The sequence below is a fragment of the Tinamus guttatus genome, unplaced genomic scaffold, assembly GCF_059628265.1.
Source record: "Tinamus guttatus ecotype Peru unplaced genomic scaffold, ASM5962826v1 Tinamus_guttatus_pri_ptg000655l, whole genome shotgun sequence".
In the NCBI taxonomy this organism is placed as follows: Eukaryota; Metazoa; Chordata; class Aves; order Tinamiformes; family Tinamidae; genus Tinamus; species Tinamus guttatus.
In genome coordinates this window covers 419,143-434,461 of record NW_028289189.1, presented here as the reverse complement: position 1 = coordinate 434,461, position 15,319 = coordinate 419,143, and the positions used below count along the sequence as shown (strand labels likewise).

At 44.5% G+C, this 15,319-nt stretch overlaps 2 protein-coding genes across 2 annotated transcripts in view; one reads left to right on the top strand and one right to left on the bottom strand.

Annotated features, from left to right (window-relative positions):
- Positions 1–15,319, bottom strand: part of PSMB3 (proteasome 20S subunit beta 3) — a 226,566-nt gene that overhangs the window by 144,772 nt on the left and 66,475 nt on the right. The gene's annotated exons all lie outside the window — the stretch shown is intronic.
- On the top strand, positions 1,419–10,285 carry FBXO47 (F-box protein 47). The gene is made up of 10 exons (XM_010215045.2): positions 1,419–1,599; positions 2,011–2,181; positions 4,957–5,033; positions 5,469–5,546; positions 6,300–6,408; positions 7,315–7,491; positions 7,914–8,060; positions 8,558–8,700; positions 9,585–9,744; positions 10,173–10,285. Exons 1-10 carry the CDS (start codon positions 1,419–1,421, stop codon positions 10,283–10,285), a joined length of 1,356 nt encoding a protein of 451 aa, XP_010213347.1.

The following is a 15,319-nucleotide window of genomic DNA, read 5'->3' as shown; positions in this document are numbered from 1 at the left end:
TTCTTAAAGATGGTACAACCGTTTTCCCTCTAGCAGAGTAGAAGCCCAATGAAACATGAATTTTAGAAGTAGTTACCTCTGCTCACAAGCCTTGTGAAAGGCTAAGCCACGAGCTTCTTTAGCTAGCTAGATTTATATCATAACTGTTAAGTGCTTTCAATAGAGTATAACTTCCTCCTATTCATGATGTAAACTCTCCCCAGCACACAAGCACAAGTCATTTGTTACACTATAATGAAGTGTCCCATAGTCTTTTAGCTGTCAGTACAGAGCTTCCATTGTGGACGCGGTAATTTTGCTACAACATGAAAAAAAAAAAAAAAAAGGGGCAATTAGAGAGGTCTGTCTTGCCTGCCTTAGCTATCAATTTAAAGGATGTTTGGAACTTGTTTTCTGTAATTTTTATAAATTTTCATTCTTTGAAACAATGAGGGCTATTCTCTAAGCGCATTTCCCACTGATGGTAACTGGGATGTTGCACTGTAGGTTGGACAGATTCCAGTTATGTTACTACCAGTGCTGCCAGCTTTTGTAATTACACTGCAATGTTCATTCTTCTTGGTAATTTCCCTGAAGCTTCAGCTGCTGAAATCAAGAAATAGTGTGAAAAAAAAATCTCAGATAAAAAAAGAAGGAAAGGAAAAAGAGGCAGTGAGTTACTAGTTCTCACCGTTGCTTGACAACGTGGATTGCACTTATTCCACAAGCTCAGAAAGCAGAAGGCAAATGAAAATAACATATTATTAATCATTTAAAAGTCATTACTTTTCAGGCATTCATAATTTTAAGAACGCATAGGTCACTGATTCTTTTTTTGAGATAGCATAACTGTATCATTATTTGTGTATTTACACATATAGACATTACAGAGAATTAAGCTATATATCATTCAAAATGCTGCAGAAATAGTTTGTACCACCATTATGTTATTTTTAATCTTATTTTTGTGTGATATTGAAGCATGCATATAAGTAATTATTACTCTATGCCAATCAAGTAACATACCAATCCTTTCAATAACATTCTTATTACATTTTCATGTTCTATTAAATAATTCATATAATAAGGTAAGAGAACATTATTAACCACAGCATTAAATATACCTCCTTCCGAAGAGTTTTCTTTTACTCAGAACTGTTCCTAACTTTCTGAGGCCACACTCTGTACCTCACTGATTTCACCTTCTTTTCCTCCTCCTCCTGTAAGATCTTATCTGGATATTTTCTTCTCTCAGGCATGGAATTAGAAATGGTAAATTACATGTCATACCATTAAATCCAAAATAAAATATACCTTTTGTACACAGCAAGATTTTCATTCTGCACTGCTGTGGCTACAATGAAGTGAATACCTTTCTCCTCCAAAAAAATGCCTTTTATAATTTATTTTCAGGACAGGTTTTTGGGACTGACAGAAAGATGACATCCACTGTAAGGACCAACTGCTCCTTGATCCCCAGCCGCAAACACAGGCGCAATAACCATCGTTCCAAAAAGCGCTGCAACATCTTGGACACAGATTCCCAGTCTCTGTCAACACTTGGGTATTTTAAAACATTGCCCTTAGAGATCTTTCAAATGGTGCTGGATTATCTCCCAGGTGAGAATGTGAAAAGAATGGTATTAATGCCAGAATAGGAAAGTTACTGCCAAAATTTTCCATGTAGAAAGAGCAATTTTTATCTAAAATGTTCTACCTTTTTGCTAGCTGAAGATATTATGTGACTTACTCCCTGAATTTTCAGTTTGCATGTATGAAGATCCTTATGATCAAAAAATAAATGGCAATTACAGACCATCTGAAGAGCGCTTTCTGCCTGTTATGTATAAAGAACATTTCTTAGATCTCTATATCTCTAATTATCAGTTTGTTGGCAAAGACCATAGTTAAGTTTTGTTTTATTCATAAATCTTATTTCCTTTGGAGTAAGGTATAATGAAGTTATTGAGCACTGATCAGCATTTTTCTTGCAGTAAAGATTTACAACTGTGCTGGGTTTTGCTTTTTCAGTGAAGGATATCAGCATGCTGAGCATGGTGTCGAAAACCATCAGCAACCGCCTAATTAATTACATCTCAACCCCATCAGGAAACCGAAGGCTTTTATTGCAAGACTTTCATAACCTTGAGATACCTGGGAAGAAAGAAGGATCCAGTATATTAGCTCACTACAAATCTCTAGGTGATTTTTTTTTAATGCAAATGGTAACAATTATAGGAGAACCAAACTCACTTAAAAGGATTCTTCTGTGATGTGCATTGATTGATGACGGTAAAATATTGAAAATAGCATCCAAATCATTTCTGCAGCTCCCTCTGAAAGTAAAGTTCCTCCCCAGGCCAAATAGCTCACTCACATACCATTAACTGGGGGAAAAAATGAACTGAAATGGTTCCAAAACTCTAAGTTATATACAAAATAATGTATAGTCTGCCTCCTCCATATTTATTTTAATATTAAACAGCAAGCAGGGATTGGATGGAGGAACAGCATTACACAGGAGATTCATCGGTTCTCTGTATGAGGTGCTTCCAAATTTAGTTTGTTTGGACACCACCACTGGAAACTGTGGCAGAAACCAAGACTCCCAGGCCCCACACTAGCTGGAGGAATTTGGCTGTTCAGACTGCCTTCGTGTAGCATTCGGAGCAGCTCGCATTCCTCAGTCTGGGAAACTCAGCTGCAGCACTTAAATCCAACCTAATTGTAAAATAACCCATAACCATTGCCATCGGAAAGCTCCTCTGATGGCCCGTTCAAGATGGATTACATTCCATTTCTTAGAAAAATATGCTCAGCACAAAAACGTTTTCTCAGTTGTCACTGATTAGCCTTCTCCGTGACAGCCTTGTATCAGAATTCCCAGCCTGAAATGGGCATGAAAAGTACATTTTCCTCTCACCCTTAGCTTAAGGATGAAGGACAATGTGTCTTGGTGAGCTGGGTGCTATCCAGACCCTTGCTAGGTGGAAAGATTCACTTTTTCTTCCTTTCACCTGCTCACCTCTCTCCAGCATAACATTAACAGCAACAAAATGAGGTAGTGTTGATCATAATCAAGAGCACTCTACACCCTCCTATTTAAAGTTGTTTGCTTTTTAATTTTTGTGCTAATTTTAAAGAGACATTGATTTCATTCTTTGTATCACTCAGAAAGGATGCATTCTTTCTTACACATCTTGAACACTAATTTTTCTTCAGTCACCCACTGTAAGCATTTTTCTATCAGAGCAACAAATTGAATTAAATCCTAATTCAATCCATATTTGTTTAACCTTACCTAGCTATTTTTTTTTTAAAAAAGTTGATTTGGCAGAGAAATAAAATGATGTAAAGGTTAGCTTCAGGATGATAAGTAATGCAGTTGAAGCTGTTTGGACATAAGACCTCTCATGGTAGGCAATCCATGTAGATTTTGAGGTATCTTAAAAAATTATTTTACTTTTTATTTTTTAAGGGAGGCTTGAGAGCCTAAAATTGGGTAAAAATGGGAAAATGGCTTGGGCATTGTAATTTAACTATATCTGCATGAACTCATCACTGTAATAGGGCTAGTAATGAAAACATGACGTATTCACATACAGATCACTGGCAATATCTATCTTATCAGTGGAAGGCTCAAGAGAATGTTTTTGTTAAGAGGTCAGTTGCAAAATTAATATTTACTTTACAGCAGGAAAGACTGGCCTGAATGGGAAAAATCCATTTCTGTTCAGAGAGCCTGAGCAGGGTCTGTACGTTACATAAATCTCACTTCAACTCAGAAGGGGTCTGGCTCCAGTCAATCAATAGCAAAATCTTCCAGTGCTTGTAATAGGTTCAGAGTTTCGGTCGTTGTTTAAGATGATCTTGAACTATAGATTATAGCAGTACTGCTCATCAGCACAGGGGGCATTTTATCATATAAAAATAGCAGCAGTACCTTTTGTTCAGCCTTTTTTTTTTTGATAATAATTGTCCCCAGAATGGTGGCCGTTTTCTTGCTTGCAGCTACACGATCTCACCCATCTCCGCTATTCTTTGGGGAGTTTTCTCCAAAGTCTAGTCTAGTCTTTAGAAAAATAACTTGCCTGAGCTTTGAATCCTGTCCTAAGCCAATAAATAAATTATGTCTATATGCAAGAATGTTAACACACTTCTAAATAAGGAAAGACTTGATTCAGAATCATAATAAACATGTAAAGTACTTTTTGACACTAGAGAAGTTGCATGTTTTTTGAGACTAACAACTCAAAATGTGCTTTTCTGAGGATTTCTGGATCAATCAGCAAATAAGATACATATTTTACTGTGATGCAAGCTTTTAAAGATCAAGCTACTTAACCCATTTGTTGTCAGTAGTTTAGAGCAGAAAATGCTGCTGTTTAACCAGCAGCTGTTCCGCAGTATAATGAACTCCAGACTTTGACATCCTAAGCACATACCATTTTAGTCTTGTATAGGAAAATAATTTTACCTCCTAGCTATGTTTTACATTAACACAGTTCAGAATATTTTCTTTTCAGAACATGTGGTCAACTTGGAAAAATTTTGGAAGCTCAGCTTTCCATGATGTCAGGGAAAAACAGAGTTCCCCAGGGTACTGTTAAAAGAGGTGTAACAAGTAACATTTATTTCCAATATTTTTAAGAGCTGTAATTCTAAAACTCAGTATAGTAATTTAAAAAGAGTTCCAGCTGTGACTAATAGGGGCTTTAAAACAATACAAAATGACAGTTATAGTATATGAAACAAATACTCTGGGACAAGATTTCTTTTGTTAAAGGTGTCCCCATGACAAAAGCTTCCACAAGGCCTGGCTTGCTGTACTCTGCTACCAATTTTACCTTTGCAATAACAGCATTTTCTCCTCAGTGCGTGCATGCATGCATACAATGTGTATGCTTATGATAATTCAGTAACATACATGCCACGTATGTGTACTCACAGTTGCATATATATTCATTTTATTCACAGGATTGTTGCTTAAAAGATGCACGCTTCTTTTGCCTACAAAAGATAGGCTAAAGTACATACACAAGATATTCTCAGAAGTAAGTTCACATTCCTCTCACTGGTGTTTTGAGCTGTCACTTAAATGCCTTTCTATAAGGCAATCGTGTTGGGGGAATTATGTCATTTATTGTCCCTTTCCTGGAATGCATTACTGTAGTGCAATTAATTTATTAATTTGAAATCAGTCCCCTCTCCCTATTAAAATTAAAAAGCCTAAGACAACATATTGAACACAAGGTTGTTCTTCCATGCAGATTTTTTCCTGAGCAACAGTGCTGACTGAACTAGTCCCTACATTCCTCTTCTGAAAATAGGCTTCCTTTTCTTAGCTAGTTTTTTCACACCCTTTTGAAGCAGTCCCTCTCAACCCCTCTAGTCACTACTGATATACAGGAGGAGTATAGTAAAATTTTCAATCAAAATAATTAGTTTCTGGTGAGTTACAATAAGTTACCAGTATTTTGTGCTTGCAGGTTTCCTGTTTTAAATTTAATGGTTGTCCAAGTCCTTTGCATTGTTTGGGATTACAGTGCTATGGGATATTTTTACAGGTACAGTATCTTTCTGAAGAGAAGGCAAGTATCACAAATATAAAAGAAAATTAGGTTAGTCTTAAAATATAAACAGCACTTCAACAGCTGGTCTTTCAAAGAAGATTGCAGATTAGTATAATTCTCATACAACTTAATTCTTTAAGAAGTAACAAATACCCTGTTTTTTTGCAAGATACTTAGAAATACAATGTTTTGAGCCTTGAAAAGGTATTTATTTATTCAATTCTCTGAGTTTCCTTTCTCTGAGTTTCCTTTCTCACTTAAGGCTGGTGATCTGACTCCTGAGAATTCTTTGGTCTGGATTTTACTACCAACTAGTCTGGATTTTGATAAGCAATTTATTATGTAAACTGACATGGGGAAATGAGATCATTTTGTTATACAGTCTCAGATTCACAAACCTAGAGCAGTGACTGTTTATTTTATAAGTAAGTGGATATAAACATCATATGCTAGAAAAAAAAATATGCTAGTTTGTAGAGATTAAAGAATAAAAAAAAAATCAAAGCCAAAAGAATTGGTTCAGCAATCTATTGAACATTTGCTATAATGACTACTACGGTTGCAAACATGCAGAAAAAGACAAAGGGAAGGACAGTCAGACACTATTTAAGATGTTTGACTGTGAATTGTTAGAGTTGTCGTATTGATAACTATACTTGGGAGTAACTTTGTCTAAAAGAGAATACAAAAATGCATTCTGTGGTTCAATCTGTCCATTTTTCACTGCCTTTCTTTTGTAATCTTCAGATCCTAACAGCAGGCTGGGATGAACTAGAATGCCACCGAGTTTTTAACTTCGTCTGCGAGCTGAGCAATTTACCCCGTAAAGTCCAGACAGTTGTCAGCAGCAGACCGGGTAAATATCCAAGCAGACAGGAGCCCTACAGAACTAAAGTGCACTCTATGAACACTCCAGAAAGTGGATCTTGATTACTGCAGAGGGAACGTATCCAGATTTGAGAATGTCTGAGCTCAGCTGAGCTTTATACCACCCAATCCCTTCCTTATCTAGAGGCATATTCCTTTAGAATATCCATTTACTGGATAACACTGGAGCTAAAGCAGGTACTTTGCCTTTACATACTTAAATACATTTTTTTCCCCCACCAAAAGTGAAGTACTTAAGTACTTCTATCTTTGATATGTACCCAGTAATGAAGAGAGTTGCCTTGAAAGGTACTTGTTTTTTAATGTTACTCTATTATCAACCAAATGCATAAGTTATGTGTATGCTAAACAGCAAAATTAACCTGACAGCTCTCTCCTGCTGTACATTAGTGCCAGTGGAATCAACGGGAAAGGAACTAGCATAGAAAAAGTGATGCAGTATGAAGTTATGCTTAATATTTCTGAAATGCAGCATGAATGTGGTACATGCCTCTCAAGAAATTCTCATGCCAGCTAGCACAGAAACGAGTGTTTCCATGGAACAGGTTCTACATGGCCATATATATACTTCTCCTATTCCCTCTTATTGATGGAAGAGAGAAAAAGGGTCAGAGTAAGAAAAACGAAAAAGAAAACACATAGCTGGGAGCCCTTGAGGACATGCATGGGAATGCTGCAGGGAGACACAACCCATGGTGTGAATTAGTGCAGCCTGTCCAGAAGAGCTAAACCCAGGCAGCTACAGCTCAGAGTTTAATTAAATCTCCCTAGACAAACTTGGGCAACCATAAGGATTCTTTTCTCTAAATATTAAAAAGCAAACAAAGTCGTGCAAGACTTAATGGATTTATGGTGTCCGCGTTCTCTTAACCAGGAAGCGCCCGGAAGCTGGAGCTGCGGATAAGGCTGTTCTGTCGCAGCGTTTTGCTGAACCACTGGATTCATCGGAGTGATTCCGCGTTCTGGTTGACTCGTATTTTAAAGCCATGGCCCATGGTTAATCAGGCTCGCTTGCTGTATATCCTCTTTGGGCCAGTTTCCTCTCTAGATGGCAAGTAGTTTGGCTTTATTTTTAAAAAAGTTATTTCTTAAGAAAGGGATTTCTCTTTAGGATGCTATGTTTGGAAAACCAAGCTCTATGCAAATGAAATGTAATGATGTTGTCTAAAGACAAATCCTTCTGCTTAACCAGACTTCTCTTATACATATGCACACATGCACATATATAAAATGCAAAGTTGCAATTCAAATGCTTAATAATTAAAATGTGTTTTCTTAAATCAACTTGTGATACAGCTACAACTACCACTGTCCCCACTAAAATGACAGATGGGGAAAGATCTCACCTCCACAGAGAAAAATGTGTTACCTGAATTTCTCACCCTGATTCTGCTTTTGGGCCCAGTTTTGCACCTTTTTTTTTTTAAAAAAATACTTTGTCAATTAATAGCAGTTGTGATTAATATTACCCAGGACATGTGGTTTGGCAGAAAATGATAGAAGGGCCAACAGATGAGACCAGTCTGAAAGGTTTGGCAGATGCAATCAAACTACTGTATGATACAGAAGCTAGAGAATGGACAGCAGACGATGTCATCAGTCTCGTGGATGAGCTGTCAGGTGTGGTTTTGCCCTCATCGTTAATCCATGGGATTATATGGTCATGTCCTCCAAATCTAGCAATAAGCAGCATTCAGACAGGGGGAATCTTGTGGAAACGATTACAGCAGATGTGGCATAGCTGGAAAAGTTGTTACGCTTGGAAAGTGGGGATGGGAACAGCATTGCTTAGACATTCAGGCTTTTGCCATTATGAGGTATTTTAAGAATCCATCAGGAGTTCTAAAAGTCAAGCCTTGTGCTACCACAATTACGCAAATATGTCCAAAACATGCATAAATCCAAAACACAATATTTGTTTGAAACAAAATTCTCCTCAATGCATCAACAGATGCATTTAAAGTTTGCCTGGGACAAGATTATAATGCATAAGCTATAAGGAGCTATAACTGCATTCCTCATGGGAATTCTTTATAAAGTGACATTTCTCCAGACTTTTCTGTGAGTGCACTTTAGAGGGCATCTCCTCACAAATTATCTCTATTTTGCCACCAAAGTTGTCCCCCGGGAGTGGCTCATAGAGAACAACGCTCGGCTCCTCATCCTGAGTGGGAACAACATCTGCTTCACCTTCATGGCGAGCAAGGCCGTGAACGGCAGGAGCGTGGAGCTCGCCAGGCTCGTCGTCTTCCTGGCTTTGGTGAGTACTGCTAAGGGGCTGCAATGCCAAGTCACTCATTATCATGGAATCATAGAATGCTCAAGGTTGGAAAGGTCCTCTAGGGATCATCTAGTCCAAGCCCTGCACACGCAGGGTCACCTAGAGCACGTGGCACAGGACTGCGTCCAAGCGGGTTTGAAGATCTCCAGAGAAGGAGACTCCACAACCTCTCTGGGCAGCCTGTTCCAGTGCTCTGACACCCTTACTGTTAAGACATTTTTCCTTAAGTTCTTGTGGAACTTTTGGTGCTTCAGTTTGTGGCCATTACCTCTAGTTCTGTCAGTGGCCACCAGTGAAAAGAGGCCAGCACCATCCTCCTCACTGCCTCCCTTGAGGTACTTCTAGACACTGCTCAGGTCCCCTCTCAGCCTTCTCTTCTCCAGGCTGAACAGGCCCAGCTCCCTCAGCCTCTCCTCGTAGGGCAGATGTTCCAGGCCCCTGATCATCCTTGTGGCCCTGCGCTGGACTCTCTCCAGCAGCTCCACATCCCTCTTGTCCTGTGGAGCCCAGAACTGGACACAATACTCCAGATGTGGCCTCACCAGGGCTGAGTAGAGGGGCAGGATCACCTCCCTCAACCTGCTGGAGACGCTCTTCTTAATGCACCCCAGGATCCCATTGGCCTTCTTGGCCACGAGGGCACCTGCTGCCTCATGGTCACCTTGTCACCCACCAGGACACCCAGGTCCCTCTCTACAGAGCTGCTCTCCAGAGGATCAGTCCCCAGCCTGTACTGGTGTCTGGGGTTATTCCTCCCCCAGTGCAGGACCTTGCACTTAGAGGCTTAATTATCAATAGCAAACTGTAAGATTTAACCTTGCCTCCTCACGAGCGAGGCATTTAAAATATTTCCTGTGCGTTAGGTCTGCGAGAAGGACCTGTACTGCATGGACTGGGCAGTGAAAATGATGCAGAAGGTCTGCAAAGTTTTCAGCACCCCGGGGGAAAGGAACAACTTCCTGAAGAGCGTGGAGAACGCCTTCGCACACATGGTCATGGACATGCTGCAGTCCGTCCTGTCCGGTGAGTCTTTTCAAGGGAAAAATAAATTAAAAGGAATGCAATCAGCATGAGCTTGGACTAGGGCTTTCCTAGTGCCACGAACAGTGAAATCAAGGAGCTTTTAAAATACAGCCCCCCGAAGCACTGGGGACCGAGGCGCTTTTGGCCTGTCCCTGCATGCAGAGATGAGCAGCCTGATGGAGACAGGATTTTGTCTTAAAACCCTTTTTTTCTTGTCCATCTTTGGACAAGGTGGTGAAGGAATTCTGAAGAGCCTCCCCTGTTCTTCCACAGCTGTCCCACCATGAGGTGCAACCACTGCTGGGCAATAAATTCAAGCAGAGGTGGCTCAGCCTCTGCCAGAGGCGCTTAATAAGTGAGATTGATGTTCAGAGATGTCATTTACTGTCACTAATTGCATTTTAAATGTTTCTCTTTGCCCTGGTTAGGGGATCGCGATGAAGAGGACAGCAGCTTTTTGAACTTGTTTCATCTTGTAAATGCACAAGCTAATTTCCACAAGGAAGTCCTGTACCTGGCCATGAGAAACAACACCGTTTGATTTTCAGGACACTTGTTATACACCTGCTGGTGACATCTTCTACCTTTTCTCCTTTACATTTTTTTTTTAATGTATTCAAAGTATAGTACGGTTATTTCTTAAATTCCCGTTCCACTAAGGGCTGAAGTGGTGGCTAGAGAAGCTAGTGAAATAAATACACATTAGAACAGCTGAATAAGCTGATGGAACATATTGAGGGACATTTAAGAGCAGAGCTCTGCATGTTGCACTCGTCCAGGGTGGTGTCAAGATGGGACAAGGAAACAGTCTGTGGGTCTTTGGTTTGGGAACATAAACTGGGTCCTTTTCCCACTGTGGATGTTTGCATACACAATAAAAAATGACATGGTTTTCATATTTGATGCACACACAAATTAAAGAATGTTATCTTAGTTCAAACTGAAAACATTTTGATCTTCTAGCTTGGTATTCCCAAGAGAAAACAAGGAGAGGAAAAAGCAGATATAGAGAAACACAACCATTTTTTCTGATTTACCAGTGGTATCTCTCTTCAACTCTTACATTCTTAGCTCTAGAGCACTGCAATAGAAATGCTTTATACTTTCAGTTTTGGCAGATACAATTCCTGAAAACAATTTAACTGTTTTGATTAAGCAAGACAAATCCATTGCCATTTCCTCCCCCTCTTCTTACATATACCACTTAAGCAGAAAGCAGAAGAAACTTCCAATCCATCTCACCACCCTGTGTAATAACCAAACTGTTAAAATGTATTTGCCTTTATATAACTTAGCTAAGTTGAAGACATGTTAAATTGACATAAGCTAACATCACTGCTTTATTAAAGTATATAAATGTTTCCTACCTAAAAGGAGTTTGATTTTCTGATACATTGCATTACAAACAAAAATATATAATACACCCCCAAAAAAGTACTTACTTTGCATTGCTAACAGCACCCTGCTTTTCCCAAAATGGCTATTTTCTTCATCTTATTCAAGGCCCTTCACCTCCGCTTCCTTTTCCAAACATATTTGTAGTTTCTCAGGACCACATTTTAGCTGTAAATACCGACACTCAACAGCTTCAACTGCTGGAAGCAGCTGAAGTGGCACCAATTTATCCCAGCTGCCTTCAGTTGGGTTCACGAGCACGGAGCAGGCAGCAGCTCTGTGCTGATTTGCGGGGCAGCTGCAGCGTTTGAGATTCCACAACACGTTTTAGTACTTGGTTACAGACAGGCTTTGACCGTTTCAGGAGGGGAAGACGCGGTGTAAATTTAAGGATCTTTGTGTTATACCAGTAGATGGCAGAGGTGAAACCTTTCATGGCGAAAAAATTAAAAAGAAAGAAAGAAAAAGGTGTCTGCTTGCGATTGCTTTTAAAAAACGTTTTTTTTTTCCTAGTAGCTCTGGAGGTTACACTGAGGAGCACCCTCCAGCCCAGGATCTGTGCTGTAACCACTTCCCATTTCCGAACCAGGCACGAGGCCGGATTCCGTGAGCGAGAGCAACGCGGTGTCCCAAGTACCTGCAGCTGGACCGCCAGTCCTGCTAGCAAAAAATACCCGGAGAGACAGACGTGCAGAGCAGGGAAACGCAGTCGAGAAGCGGCCGAGGTGCTTTACCTACCCCTTCCTTCCACCAGCAGCAGTTGCCACCAATAAATAACCCACACGGATGAAACCCAGAGCGGAGCGCCCGGCTCCGCCGCGTTCCCAGGGGGAGACCCGCTCCGCAGCGGCACGAGGAGCCCCGGATCGAGGGAGGTTTCCTGCCAGCCCGGAGGGTTTGCAGCAGTGAATTGCAGCCCATCACAAAGATGCCATTATGTGAGCACAGCTCTGTGGGAAAAGCGACTTCTTTGATTCACTCGTGGCAATCGACAGCGAGAAAACGCCACCATCGCTCCCTCGACAAATCCTTACGGAACGCACGTTAAATGCAGCTCCCAAATGCAAAATATTGACAGCATTATTAATTAATACTAATAACTGCTCTTTATTTCACAGATGTAACAGCACAGCAAGTGTTGGCCGCTCGTGTTGGATTCTGGGCTGCTCCGCGAGGCCCTTGGAGAGGAGGGACGAGCAGGGGGTTGTTGCTGGCCTCACACCCGGCCGAGTTCCTGTCCCCGCATCGCTCCCGGCCCACGCTCGCTTTGTCACCGCAGACGGTGACATCAGAGCCGGGCTGGCACGGACGAGGTTATGGGGAGCGTCACTTATTCTGGAGAGATTCCTCCCGGAACGTTTCTGCTTCTGGTTTTTGACTGTATTTGGTGGCAGCGCGAGAGGAACCTGCTCCGCGTCGCCAGCGCCGGCCACGTCCTGCCCCGGGCTCGGAGCTGCCGCTCGGATCCTCGGGAAAGGCACCGGCCCTGCGGCTCCCGCGGGGTTGGAGGATTCCCGGCGCTGCCGACCTGGGGAAGCTGCTGCTTTCGGTGGACGCGGGCCCTTATCTGCAACCCGCGCCCAAGACGGCCCCGTAACCGCCAGCCCCTTCGCCCGCCAGTGAAACGTCCTTCCCCCCCGCCGAAATTTGCCCCGTGTCAAGATGTTCCCTTGCCCACGCGGGGATGGATTGAGCCGTCCCCACGCGCGGCCGCCAGCCCTGCCCCGGTCCCCGCGGGCCGGGAGGGACCGTCCGGGCCCCCGCGGGGCGGCAACACGGGCGGACACCCCCGCGTCCCCCCTCGCTTTATTCCGCTCCCTGGAGCCTGCGGCACCAACGCGGCCGTTTTCCCGGCGCAGCGACGCGAGCGGGGCCCGGGGGCGGCTCCGCCGGGGACATCCCCGCGCGGCGCCGCCCCCCGCGCCCGCTCGTCCCGGGGCCTCCCCGCCCGGGAGCGACGGCGGCTCCGAGGGGTCAACGCTGCTTTTCCAGAAGGATCCACGAGATCAGGCGGCGGCGGCGGCGGCTGCGGGAGAGAAGGGAGACGCTGGGGTGACCGGGGCCCGGCCTGAGCTGTGGGGGGCAGCAAGCGGGACCCCCTTCGCCTCCCTTCAAACGCTGCAACCGGGACGCCGGGTCCTGCCCTGCTGGTGCCTCCCGGCTGCTAAAGCCCCTTCGTGACCGGCCCCGGGGGCCCGTGAAAGCCGCGGGGTCTCCTCCCCGTCCCCACATCCCGGCGCGCGGGGCCCACCTGGCCGCCCCGCGCGGCGGCATCGCTACAGCATGTAGATGATGTAGGAGAGGATCACGAGGCCGATGATGGCGAAGAACATGAGGATGAAGATGTCCAGCATGGCGGGCGGCTCCGCTCCGGGGATGCTCCGCGCGGCTGCCCTCCTCCCCCTCCTCCTCTTCCTCCTCCTCCTCCTTCCTCCCGCGGAGCCGGCTCAGGATGGAGAGACCAGGATGGAGAGACCCGCGGGGATGGGGACCCGGCCCTGGGGACGGACACGGAGCCCACGGTGGCTCCCAATTCCCCCCTTTCGGCCGCTCCGGGACAGGCGGAGGCTGCGGCACCCGGTGCCCAAACAGCCCCCGTGCGCTGCAACCTGGGGAGACAGGGCCGGAGAGGAGCAGCGGCAGCAGCACAGGGAGGGTTTTTTTTTCTTTTTTTTCCTTTTGGCCAGTGCTGATGTGAAAAACACCCTTCCCGGCTGCCTTTCCAGAAGCTGCTTTTCCCAACGCTGCAATCCCACCCCGAGCGCCGGCCGAGCTCCTCGGCTCCATCCCCAGGGAAGGGCCGCGCTCGGCCCCTGCTCCGGAGCACCCGGCCCTTTCCAGGGAGACCAAGGCCAGAGCCCAGAGCAGCCCCGGCCAAACCCCCAGGACAGGGAACACAAACAAACCCAGCACAATCAGCAGGTAAAAATTATACTTTTATTTTCATCTCAGTAAACCAGGAAGAGAATCGCTTGGTTTTGCTTTTTTTTTTTCTTCTTTTTTTCCTCCATTCGATGGTTTGGTTAAAAAGGCCAAATAATCTGTTCTCCAGGGGCGCTCAGCCCCCAGGGAAGCAAGACACAAGGACAAATCCCAATCGATCGACTGATTCCGAAGAAAACAAATGTTTGAAGCTCAGCACTGCAACGCAACCAGGGAAGCCAAAATGGACAAGGTTTATCTTACACATGATGAGAAGCAATTTAGCTCTTTCTTTTTTTCTTTTTTTTAAACATTTTATTTATTTACTTATTTTAAATACAGGTTTAGGTGCTTTCCAGCTATGAAAAAAAAGGCAAAAAAGTGCATAAGTCAAGAGAAAAGGCAGAAATAAGCAGGAGGAGGTTCGTTTCCCACAGCTGGGGAGAAAGGGCAAGGCATGAGAGGGGGAGATTTAGGACAATGGTTTCAAGGTAGCGTTAAAAAAAGGTCCGTATACCAAAATGTAACTGCCTGTGCTATTTGGTCCATTAAAAAATGATTTATTCACATTGCTGCTCCCACCCACCCCCCTCAATCCCAGACAAGAACGTGATTAAGAGCAGGATTAGCAGGGGGAGACGCAGACTGCTCCTGCCTGCTGCCCTTGTGCTCCTGCTCTTGTGCTCTCTGGTTTTAGCACCGACTGACCGGGATTCCCATCCTGGCCAGGCTGCTCCGGGCTTCCCGCTGGGAAAGGAGCCAGGAGCAGGATGGGGCAGCTGCAGGTTTCCAGTTGGAGCTGCCCCTGCCCGTCCCGCTCGGGATGGAGGAGGAGGAGGGCACAGGGATGCCCGGGATGGCCTTGCAGAGCCCGCAACGCGGGCGATCCCAAGGTGGCCATGGCCACAAAAGCCACCACTGCTGGGGACCGCGGTCATGGGCCCTGTGCCCCGTTCCCTGTCCCCATCCAGGAGATGGAGAGAGGCCGGATGGGAGAGGGCTCCGTGTCACAGTGATCCCTCCCGGACCCGGCTTCCCGGAGGGCTCCGGCGGGACGGGGACGCCCGGCAGCCCAAGCTGAGAGAGAAGAAACAAGAGCCACTTCCAGGGCTGTCCAGAGTAGCTGCTCTGAATCTCAAGGAGAAAGTAAAAGATTGTTCAAAATTTTCACCGTGAATTGTTCTGCTTTGTAACATTCTAAAGACTAAAAAGAGCAAAGACTGAATGGAAACACGGAACAGGAGACGGGAGAAGCGAC